This window comes from Cebus imitator, unplaced genomic scaffold (assembly GCF_001604975.1).
Source record: "Cebus imitator isolate Cc_AM_T3 unplaced genomic scaffold, Cebus_imitator-1.0 Scaffold20, whole genome shotgun sequence".
In the NCBI taxonomy this organism is placed as follows: domain Eukaryota; kingdom Metazoa; phylum Chordata; class Mammalia; order Primates; family Cebidae; genus Cebus; species Cebus imitator.
Window position 1 is genome coordinate 6,894,742 of NW_016107335.1, and position 12,430 is coordinate 6,907,171.

At 43.8% G+C, this 12,430-nt stretch overlaps 1 protein-coding gene across 1 annotated transcript in view; it reads right to left on the bottom strand.

Moving 5' to 3' along the window:
* Window positions 1-2,494: 2,494 nt before the first annotated feature.
* The window catches only part of LOC108297329 (polypeptide N-acetylgalactosaminyltransferase 11), a 22,963-nt gene continuing 13,027 nt past the window's right edge, over window positions 2,495-12,430 (bottom strand). The window contains exons 6-10 of the mRNA XM_017520037.2: window positions 10,481-10,633; window positions 7,089-7,307; window positions 5,681-5,785; window positions 3,859-3,996; window positions 2,495-3,249 (exon numbers count right to left, since the gene is read on the bottom strand). Of these exons, the coding sequence (XP_017375526.1) occupies window positions 3,118-3,249; window positions 3,859-3,996; window positions 5,681-5,785; window positions 7,089-7,307; window positions 10,481-10,633 (747 nt within the window). The 3' untranslated portion in view covers window positions 2,495-3,117. The remainder of the gene's footprint in view (window positions 3,250-3,858; window positions 3,997-5,680; window positions 5,786-7,088; window positions 7,308-10,480; window positions 10,634-12,430) is intronic.

Sequence of the window (12,430 nt, forward strand, 5' to 3'; positions counted from 1 at the left end):
TTTTGTAAGGAAATTTTTTTTTTCTATATTCATGTAGGATATAAAAATCCCCTGTTCTCTACTTGCTCATCCCTCCCTCCCTCCCTCCCTGTATTAGCTGGGTTTTCTAGAAAAGCAGAACCAATAGCCTGTATAGACATATAGAAAGAGATTTATCACGAGGGACTGAGACACTCTGTGATTTGCTGCCTGCAAGCTGGAGGCCCAGGAAAGGCAGTGGTGGTGTTCCAGCCCCAGGCTGAAGGCTTTTGAGCCAGAGAGCCAATGATGTAGGCCCTGGTCTGAGTCCAAAGGCCTGAGAGCCAGAGTGCTGACATCTAGCTCAAGGAGAGAGCAAGTCACCCTTCCTTCATCTTTTCGTCCTATTTGGGCTCCCAGTGGATTGAGTGGTGCCCACCGGCATTTGTGAGAGCAGATCTTTATTGAGTCTTCTGATTGGAACGCTAATCTCTTCTGTAAACACCCTCAGACACTTGCAGAAATAATGTCTTACCAGCTACCTGAGCTCCTTTAACTTCGTCAAGTTGACATAAAATCAACCACCCTACTCCCCATAATCCCTAGCAAGCAGTGGTCTTATTGTCTTCATGTTTTTGCCTTTTCCAGAACATCGTACAGTTGGAATCATACAGTATGTAGCTTTTTCAGATCGGCTTATTTCACTGAGTAATAGACTCTTAAGATTCCTCCGTAACTTTTCAAGGCTTATGGCTTAATTCTTCTTAGCACTGAACGTTCCGTTGTCTGAATGTACCATGCTCATCCATTCATGTACTAAAGGACATCTTGCTTGTTTCCAGGTTTTGACAATCATGAATAAAGCTGCTATAAAATCCAGGTGCAGATTTTGTGTGGTTTGTAGCTCCTTTGGGGAAATACCAAGGAGCACAACTGCCGCATCATTTTGTCAGAGTATGTTTAGCTCTGTAAGAAACTTGCCCAAGTGGCTGTCCCGCTTTGCACTCCCACCGGCAGCGAACAGGAGCGAGCCAGAGCCCCTGCTCCCACCGGGGGCGAATCGGAGCGAGCCAGAGCTCCTCCTCGCACCAGCCTCTTCCATCTGGGTCATTTGAGGTTTTTTTTTTTTTTTTTTTTTTGGCTAGAGGTTTATCAATTTTCCTGATCTTCTCAAATAAGCTTTTAGTTTATTTTCTCTATTGTTGTCACTCATTTTTGCTTCTCTAACTTGCTCTTTTTCTGTTAAGACGGACGCTAAGGTCTTCGAGACGTGCTTATCCTTTTCTAATATAGGTGCTCAATGCTATCAAACTTCCAAGTACTGCTTTAGCTGCATGCCACACACTTTGATATGTTGTATTTTCATTTTTGGTCAGTTCAGAATAGACTTTTCTTTTACCCTAAGGTACTGGGAAGTGTGCTAATTTATTTGGAGATTTTCCAAGTGTCGTCTTTTTTATTGATTTCTGTTATACTTTGTATGACTTGAATTTTTATGCCTATATCGTGCCTTGCTCCATATCCCAGAATATGGTCTATCTTGGTAAATGTTCAAGTGTATTTGAAAACAATGTGTATTCTGTTGTTGGGTAGTGTCAATTAATTAGGGCAAGATGGGTTGATTGATAGTGTTGTTCAAGGTTTCTACATTATACTCTTTTTCTGTCTACTTGTTCTATCAATTACTGAGAGGTGTGTTGTTGAAACCTCTTACTATAATTGTGGATGGGTATGCTTCTTGCGGTTTTAACAGAACTTCAAAATAAAGGCCACAAAAACGGATAAACTGGGATTATTTCTTCTTGGTGAGTTGAATCTTTTATACACGAAATGACTCTGTATCATCTGTAATAATATGATTTGTGCATGAATCTCCTGTCCAATACTAACATATCTATCCAGATGTCTTTCACGTATGTTCCCATCCTTGTATTTGTAATGTATTCATATTTAAAGTGAGTTTCTTCTAGGCAGCATACAGTTGGATCTTGCATTTTAATCTTGCCTTTTAACTGCAGCATTTACCTGCATTACACTCAATGTGATGACTGACTGACATTGTTGGACTTCAATCTGCCATCTTGCTGCTCTTGTTTTCTATATGTACCATCTGGCCTGTGAGGTCAAATCACAGATAAAATAGGATGTGGTACTGAAACTGTTTTGTGGTTCAAGGTAATATGCCTGAGTGCATACCCTGCAAGATGAGACTGTTTGGGAGGAAGATTCATCTTGTATTTATTTCAGAGTTTTTAGTATATGCAGAGGATTCCCAAATGTATTGTCTCTAATTGAGATAGATCTTCCAAGAGTCTGACCTCTGTGCCCAGCTGCCTGTTGAACAGCCCTCCCTGGGAGCTGCACAGGCAACTCTGATGTCCAGTATCTAACGTCACGCAGCTCAAGCTGGGAAATGGGGCTGCGTCATGAGAGGCGAAGATAGCCACTGGGCCTGCTGTGTCATCAGCTGAATCCAAGAGCATCTATCCCACCTCAGACCAGAGGCCCCAATACAAGACAAAATATCCTAGTTAAATAATCAAAAAGATCCTTTATTTTAAATGTAGATAGTATCATAATTCATCAAAATAATTTATAATCGTTAACTGCCTCTTAATACTGTCTTAGAAATGATGCCTTGTGAAGTTAAACATAATGTAGATTCAGTTCTTTTAAATGATCTACTTAGAACATACGATACAAATAATAAATTTTATTTATTTATTTTTTTTTAGAAAAAGCACTATCTCCTATGAAGTCTTCTAAGAAAGGAAATCATGACAAGTTCCTGATCAGGTAAAAACCACTGCATCATTAAACGGGATTAAAATGAGGCATGGATAAATCTGAATAGAAACATCCGTCTTCCTGGGTTTTGTCCGTCTGTACAAGCCCAGTTCTATAAGAAATTCCTTAACAGCAGCTCAGAGATGACCTCGATGTCTAGGTAAAACATACTTCTTCACATGGGGACATTCCGGGCGCCCATCTCTGTCAGACGCGTGTCACCTCTGCTGACATGCCCAGACAGCTCTGGGAAGACAGGGGAATGTCCCTCTCCAAGACAGCTCCGCTCTACCCACCCAGGCCTCCCTCGAGCCCCGTCTCCACACGGGAGGCAATGCCTGACGAAGCACCGTTCCCGCCACAGCAGCCACCTTAACCTTCCAAATGCCACTGCTGTGAGGAGGAGCCGTCACAGATCGCCATGGCGACGGAGCCCTTCTGATCCCGGGGATCCACCGCTCTCAGGCACTGTCCAACCGACACCTGGTATAGCCGATTATTTTTCTGGAAAAAAAAAAGGGGGGAGCAAGAAAAAAAGACCACCAGTTACTGGCAAAATGTGGAAATCCAGAAGAGACATGGAGCATTAAAGAATTCAGATTAAATAAGGGATACAACAGTTCCCTTAGTCTAAAGATTAGTTTTCTGCTGTTCCAGTTACCTGCAGAACGGTACAGTAAGATGATTTGTGACCACATAATCTGCATTATATTGATTGGTTTTTATAGAGAGAATGAACAAGCTGTGGGGGCTCCCGCGATCCTCCCGCCTTGGCCTTCCTCAGTGCTGGGACTACAGACGTGAGCCACTGCACAACCACAGTATGTTATTACAACTGATCTGGTTTATTATGAGTTACTGTTGTGAACCTCTTACTCTGCCTGATAAATTTTATCACAGGTATACGTCTCTAGAAAGAAATCCAGTATATACAGGGTACCTGTGGGTTCAGGTGTCCTCTGGGGGTCTTGGAACATCTTCCCCCCCGATAAGGGGGGACCACCATACTGCAAACTGAGAAGACCTCCTCCCAAGGTAGAATATAAGTTCATCTCCCTCACTCAACCTCGTGGGCTTTTGTATATTCTCCCAACATCACCGGGCACTCCTCACCCCAAAGGTCCACTGCTGGGATCCTCCTGACCCGTGGCATTTCATGAGCCGTGGTGGGTCTGATGAGCGAGTCTCTGACATGTCTAGACAAAGGAGACTATTTAAAACCAATTCATGCTCTTCATTATAAATCCAGATCTAGAGAAGAAAAAAAAATTTAGATACTGAATTTCAAGACTGAACAACACTTTACACATTCTTTCACAGATGTATTCTGTAAGGTCTCAAAGCAGAAACAGACCAGTGCACTAGACTTACAGGGAAGCAGATTCACCTTGGTTCATTCCACTTCAAGAGCTAGGCAGGAGGAGTTGAGGCGCTGTTCTGGGAGGAAACCTAAGCAGTGGGTGAACTTTGTTCATTGAATTTAACTGACTGAATTAAGTCTTTTACAATTTTAGAGTTTAGCAATTATATAATTCTCTGAATTCCTGGACTGTGCGGCAAGCTTCTGGCTGGCTTCTGGGGAAGAAGGGCACGTGGCTGCCATTTCCATGGCTTCCTCACCTGTGGGGCAGTCAGGACGTGCGTAAGTTGAACCACAGGCTCTCTTCAGGAACACCTGGGGGACGGGGCAGGTGCCGTGAGTAACCTCCTCTCCAACGTGCGGTATCACCGAGTTCAAAAGGAACCTGTTCTCTTCTGTTCTAATTATGTACTCATTGCTTCAGTTTAGAGACCCAATATGGGTGTGTGCAGTCTGTGTTAATATGAAGACCCCTGATCAGAGTCATAGGGAGCGGCACGAGAATTTCCTGCCATGCTGCTATTGTTTCATGGCCTGTGTGTCCAGTAAGGGAGCTGCTGGCCACATGCAGCTACTGTGCCCTTGAAATGTGACTAGTGTGAGGCAGAACGGCTTAAGTTAGCTGACTTACGAAGCCACATGTGACTGCTGGCTAGCGTTAGCACAACTACGCAGCAACACAGTATATTTAGTATAGGGTAGCTAACTCCATCACCCAACTTATATTTTCTGGAACAAATTTCAGCACTCATCTCACTGTGACCTACACCACTGAAACATCACCGCGATTTTAATCCTTCCACCTCTCCTACCCAGATAAAGGCACAGAAATCCCTTTCAAACACGTTTTCAACACATGTATCACCTGAGACAGTGGGCATGAACTCTCCTGGTAGACGTTTGATGAAATTTCACAGTATACATTATTTACCAAAAAGCCCAAATTGTTTTTTTTTCATTCCTGAGTGACACCAACCCCCAACTAAAATAGAAATGAAACATTGTAGTCTTGAGCCACCACAATTTATGCGATCAGATTGCTGTTAGGTTATGCTATTTTATCAGACACAAATGAGTTTGAAATTACTGTTCCAAATTGAAGTAAGTTATTTGCTGATTTTTAGGGCCGCTTTTTTATTTAGGAGACATACATACGCTGAAGTTAAATTATGTGAATGAAATGAACTGAAATTCTGTAGAATATTAGAAAATACAAATAATAGTGTAAACAATTAAAATGTTGCTATGACAATGAGCAGAGGTAGGAAAAACATCCCAAGGGGACAAAAGCAGCTGACTGAGATGGCATCTATGGCCACGCTCATCCTTTTAACCCATTTATGCCGGAGGTGCAAGTTTTTTGTGTGAAAAACCAGACCCTGGTGATGACTTTGAGCGGTAGGGTACAGCAAACTCCCACAGGCTTAGTGTTCCAATAACAGAACACTAGGCATAAATGGGTGCAGAGAAGCCAGAATAGTAGACACTGATGTCCTCAGGAGTGACTGCCAGCAGCTTCCCTTCCCTGGAAGCCGCCTTGCAGGCACTGGCTGTGAGTCCCGAGGTGCCACTCACCTGGTTTGGGTTGGTGTAGTCACAGGCCTTCAGCACCACGAGGCCTCCCTTCTGACTCGGGCGGCCCTGGGCCACCAGGCATGTGTTGGTCTGGAGGTGACGGAGCTGTAAGAGAAGACACTGGCAGCTCAGCACGCGGGAGGCCGCGCCCGAGGTGCCTCCCAAGCCTGGATGTGGTTCTGGGCAAAATGTGAAAAGACTGTTCCACAGGTACCAGTTCCAAGGCTCATAAAAAGATACGCATTTTTTAATTCCTAAGTTCTCGCCTCAGTACACAGGAGCATCAGGACACACAAAAGTTGCAGCTCCAAAAGTTATTAGTGACTTTACCATGCAGGCAGTGTCAGGGAGAAAGTCTAGCTACATATACGTGTTTCCTATGTATAGCGGAGGAAGGAAATTAAAATATCATCCCTGCCCTAAAGAACCTTAAAATGAAGTCAGGGATGTAAGAACAACACGTATGAAAAAGCACACAATTAAAGGCAACATGCATGAACTGGAGATACACGGATGCCAACGCTCACAGGGACTGCAACGGCACGAGAAACAGCAAGAGCTAAGAATGGACGGAATCAAGTGCAGGGCACGCTGCTCTCTCTTTTACTTAGAGAAAAACATCTCATCCTAAACATCTGAGCGGCTCTTTTGTCTTATTATAGGGTCGAGCGCTGAGGAAAGGGGAAAGCTCTAGGCTTCCTCCTAGCCACTGTGGGAGAGTTGGCACGGTTTTGGGAGAAGTGCCTTCTTCATAAAAGAAGGGACACTGGGCAACACAGACAGCATCTGCCCTCAGCTTTAAGAAACCAACTCTAAGAGATGACTCAGGAGAAAGGGATGATTTTTCTGGCCAGACCCCTACAATTTAACTGTGACATATAACTAATGAGTTTAGGACCCAAAGAGAGCTAAGGAAATGTGGTTGATCAATGTGTTTTCCGCTGAGCTCAGGTGACTTTTGGGAACAGCCGGCATGAAATCCCATCCCATTCCCCAACTCTGACCCTCACTACCACCTCCACTGAGTCAGTTCCCAGAGCTGTGAGCAAACAGCAGATCACTGCTCCATTTCTCCACCTGTTTTCCTTTTGGGACTGGCCTCTATCCAGGGTGTATTCACCTGTGCCTCTGCGCTCTTGAAAGCTGTCACATAATTTATCCCCACAGAAGGCACGCTGCCTTCTAGGCTGGCAAGGCGAGGATCCTTAGTAACAGCAGCACAGATAGGAATACTTCTAAGGTCCTGCACTTGAGTAGAGGAAGTTCTCATAGAGAGAATATAATGAAAGGCAAGCTCAAGTCTGTCATTAGACTCTGTTAAGTCCACAATGTCATAGCTTATGGGCATCTCAAAACTTTTCCTATCAAACACTTTTCACGAGACACTTGGAAAAGACTGCTTTCTTACCCTTCCACGCTGAAGGACTTTCGGGCGTTTTGGGCCTCTGTTGACAAAAATGGGTTGCTGGGGTTTGACGTGGGGCCCAGATATCTGCATCTCTGGGTATATATTATCCAAATACCATTTAAATGATTTGCAGCCCAACTTCTTTCTCAATTCAACGCGCTCACTGATGTTTCCATAGCTTTTCGTCTTCAGGTCAGGTCTTAAGGAAAAATACTGCTCCTGAATTTTAAAAAGTGAAATAACGGAATTTTTCATTAAAAAATGATTATTATGCAATTATAGAGATTCTTTGCACAATTCAGTTTATCTGAGAATCAGGGAAGCAGGCGTACACATGCGATCAGTGGGTCTCCGACTCATTAGTCTCAGTACTTGACGCTCTTCCACTTTACTGAAACCCCAGGAGGTTCTGCTGTGTGGGCTGTGGCTGTTCATATTTACCATACAGAAATCAAAACAGAGAGACCTACAAATTACTACTTCCTCAAAATAATTAGAAACTCATTTCAAACAAAATTTACTGAGAACAGTGACATTGCTTTATATTTTTGCAAACCTTTTTGCTGGCTGACTTAAAACAAGTCAGCTAAATTCTCACAGCTGCATTTACCTTGTTATGATATGTTGTTTTGGTTAAATATATGTAAAACTACAACCTATATTCAATAACTTTTGAAGTTTAGTAACAATGTGGAATATGAAATCGCATTACAATTTGTACACTGTTGCATTAAAATCTACTGGTCTATTCAGTTGGGCGTGGTGGCTCACACTTGTAATCCCAGCACTTTGGGAGGCCGAGCCGGGCTTAAGGTCAGGAGTTCGAGCCCAGATTGGCCAACATGGTGAAGCCCTATCTCTACTAAAAGTACAAAAATTAGCTGGGCGTGATGCCACGTGCCTGTAATCCCAGCTACTGAGGAGGCTGAGGCAGGAGAATCGCTTGAACCCGGGAGGCAGAGGTTGTAGTGAGCCGAGATCACGATACTATACTCCAGCCTGGCGACACAGCGAGACTCCATCTCAAAAAAAGAAAGAATGTGTCCTGGAGAGCAGTGGCTAGCTCCACCCACAACTCAGCCACACAAGTGTTTCTCCTTGAACCAACCGCTGTACTTCAGTACACGGCAGAAGTGCTTTCTGTGTGAGCATGCGCACTCACACAGGATACTAAAAAGGCACATTGAGGTTTACTAAAATTATTATGTCAATGACATTCTGAAATGAAACTGGCCTTTGTCATCTGAGTGAGTGCTGGTGAAGAAGGCAGTGACTATAGTTAATTGGGTGCCGATGCCTCGATTTACGCCAAAACAGCAGCCACCTTACTCTCCTGATTTTACACACACAGTGCAATGTCAGCATGGGGAAAGGGCCAAATACGGTATGAATCTGACTATGAAAATGACTTTAAACTGGCAGGCCTCCTGAAAGAGTGGCTAAGACAGGGACCATGTGTTGAGAACTATGGGAGCCAGTGATGAATCATAGATTGACATGGAATTACACCAAAGTCTGGTCAAGGAGACAGAGGAGATGAACAATCCTGTGGAGAAGCACCCTGGAGTCCCTGCTCCCCTGCAAGCACAGCGCACTGCTCTGTCCCCATCATTCCAGCACATGCTACACGTGTCTCTGTTTACGTTTCCCTCACAGTGTGGAAAATTCCTGTGCACTCCCTTATTCATCTTTTTGACCTCCTGGGTTCAAGCGATTCTCCTGCCTCAACCTTCCAGGTAGCTGGGATTACAGGCATGCACCACCACGCCCAGCTAATTGTGTATTTTTAGTAGAGACGGGGTTTCACCATGTTAGCCAGGTCTCGAACTCCTGACCTCAGATGATCTGCCCACCTAGGCCTCCCAAAGTGCTGAGATTACAGGTGTGAGCCACCGCGCCTGGATGCTGCTGTATTTGTATATAGTATTTTTAAACATGTAATCCCAGCTACCTGGGAGGCTGAGGCAGGAGAATCGCTTGAACCCAGGAGGTAGAGATTGTAGTAGGCTGAGATTGCACCATTGCAGTCCAGCCTGGACAACAAGAGCAAAACTCCATCTCAAAAAAAAAAAAAAAAAAATTCACAGCAGCATTTGTCATAAAGTCAAAAAGTGGAAACAGGCCAGGCCTGGTGGCTCATAACTATAATCCCAGCACTTTGGGAGACCAAGGTGGGTGGATCACTTGAGCTCAGGAATTCGAGACCAGCCTGGGTAACATGGCGAAACCCCATCTCCACCAAAAATACAAAAATTAGCCAGGCATGGTGGCGTGTATCTGTGGGCCCTGGGGAGTTAAAATAGGTGGATGGCTTGATCCTGGGAGGCAGAGGCTGCAGTGAGCCGAAATCCTGCCACTATACTCCAGGCTGGCTGACAGAGTGAGACTCTGTCTCAAAAAAAAAAAAAAAAAAAAAAAAAAAAAAAAAAAAAAAAGAAAAGTGGAAACAACCTAAATGTCGATCAACTGATAGATAAGTAAAATGTGGTCCACTGATACAATGGAATATTATTCGGCAATAAAAAGGAATGCAGTACCCATACACGGTATGGCACAGAGGAACCTGAAGATGCTGTGCTCAACTGAAGAGGCCAGGACAGAAGAAAACCACATTGCTTATGATTCCATTTGTATGAAATATCCAGAAAGGGCAAATTAAGCAGAGACAAGAAGTAGATTAGTGGTTGATTACTGGTTGTCCAGGGCTGAGGCAGAGAGGGAGATTTTTGGTGGATATTGAAGATTATGGATTTCTTTTTGCAGTGACAAAATGTTCCAAAATCAATTTGTGGATTATACCTCAATAAATCATTAGGAAGAAAATATGTAAGGTGATCTAAGGCAGAAGAGAAAGTGGGGGTAATTCTCAATGTGCCGTCTACCAGGGGAAGAAGTGGGACTGGGTTACAACAAAGTCCAATGAGAAAAGAAAGGCCAGGCCTGGCGCAGTGGCTCACATGAATAGTCCCAACACTTTGGCAGGCCGAGGCGGGAGGATCATTTGAGCCCAAGAGTTCAAGACCAGCCTGGGCAACTTAGTGAGATCCCATCTCTAAAAAAAAAAAAAAAAAAAAAAAACCCAAGTTCTGTGGGTATCACAATAGAGGGACCAGAAGGAATAAGAATAATTTCTTCCAACATGAGCTGCATTACCTCTTAAGGAGCAGACATTTACAAAATTAAAAGAGTCAGATTAGAACCAAAAAGAAGTGAAGTGCTAGGTGGGGGGTGGGGGGTGGGGGGTGGGGGTGGGACTAGAAAGAGATGGCTCTAAGGTGAAGGTTAACCAAGAGAAACACACCAGAGTGAAAAGAAAAGCAACCAAAGCTATCACTAGGCCAGTCACTTACGGGCCTGTCATTTCTCCTTCTAAACAAGATACTTAATCTCACCTTGTATTCATCCAACCAGACATGTGCCAGCCTCAAAGAGTTGTGTGTCATGGTGTCCTGGCCTTCAGGAGATCCATATGGTCGCCTTTTACGGAAAATGTGTCCTACTCGAGAGCAAGGGATGATGAAGAGCTTCCCGCCACACATCCAGATCTGGCCAGAAGCAAAAACAACAGGTGCTAGCAGTTGCCTCACATTGTTGTGAAACCAATGTATGAATTTTCTTTTTTTTTTTAAGATGGGGTTTCACCATAATGGCCAGGCTGGTCTTGAACTCCTGGCCTCAGGTGATCCACCCACCTCGGCCTCCCAAAGTGCTAGGATTACAGGTGTGAGCCACCACACCCAGCCAAGAATTTTCAATAAAATTAATCTTTATTCAATAGGTGTTTATGAAACTTGGCAAGATATTTTATCAGATACAAATATTCAAACAGAAGAAAGTCAGAAGGTGCACATTGTTCTATCTTTATGATTACAAGGAACTAAATTCTAAAACAGTGCATATAATGCACACTTACTACCATGTGTCTGAAACTGCACTTACCAAACTGTGCTGCTTTAACAGATCAAGAGACTTTATCTTAGGCACCTAAGGACAGAAGTGCTTATCTAATTTCAGTTTCACAGGTAGTTGCTTATACAATGCATATAATTTCTTAGAAAATAGATTTTTAAAAATAAAATATATAGAATAACTCCAGATTAAGATTCAAAAGGCCTTAGCTCATCTAAATCTTGTCTATGACTATCTGAGCTACTTTAGAGTTAAATTCATTTTTGTGGGACTCGATTACCTTATCTTAAAAAAACAAAACAAAACACTGAACTTTCAATAAAATCCATTAGGCCTTTAACCCTAAAATTCTAAAATTTACAGAATGAAAACCTGCCTTTTTTTTTTTTTTTTTTTGAGATGGAGTCTCACTCTTGTCCCCCAGGCTAGAGTGCAGTGGCACCTGGCTCACTACAACCTCTGCTTCCCAGGTTCAAGCCATTCTCCTGCCTCAGCCTCCCAAACAGAGGTTATTACAGGCGCCTGCCACCATGCCCAGCTAAATTTTTTTGTATTTTTAGTAGAAATGGGGTTTCACCATGTTGGCCAGGCTGGTCTTGAACTCCTGACCTCAGGTGATCAGCCCACCTCAGCATCCCAAAGTGCTGGGATTACAGTCGTGAGCCACTGCACCCAGCCAAAACCTGCTTCTTACAAATACTATAGTCAATACATCTGCAGAAATACAGGACACATGTACAGGTATCATGGTATTATCTGACAGGGATTGTGCTACCTGGACTAGGAGATGGTTGGGAAGAAATACTGGGATATTTACTCAGAAGGAGAAGTCTCAGCTCTCTCCCTGCCCTCTTCCTGCCTTTTCCAAAGACTGTCTACACCACACTCCTCTGAGCCACAGACCCCACCTACACTGTCACCCTTCAAACCGTAGTAATTGGAGAAGACAGATTATGCGGGGTGGATTTCTTTTTATTTTTTATTTTTTTTGAGTCGGAGTTTCGCTCTTGTTACCCAGGCTGGAGTGCAAGGGCGCGATCTCGGCTCACCGCAACCTCCGCCTCCTGGGTTCAGGTAATTCTCCTGCCTCAGCCTCCTAAGTAGCTGGGATTACAGGCACGCACCACCACCATTTTGACCAGGATGGTCTCATCTCTTGACCTCATGATCCATCCGCCTCGGCCTCCCATAGTGCTGGGATTACAGGCGTGAGCCACCGCGCCCAGCCTGGGGTGGATTTCTTAATGGGACGGTATTAGTTTTTCCAACAGAGCAGGTATGATACACTAGGATGGTCTTAGGCAATCAGGGAAGAAATCTGATCACCCTGACTATATGTATCTAGTAGTATCAAGAAATAAACCAACAAAGAAAGAACTTTGAACACACATTAAGACATTCTAAGTTTATAACCAACCATTCATAACAACAAT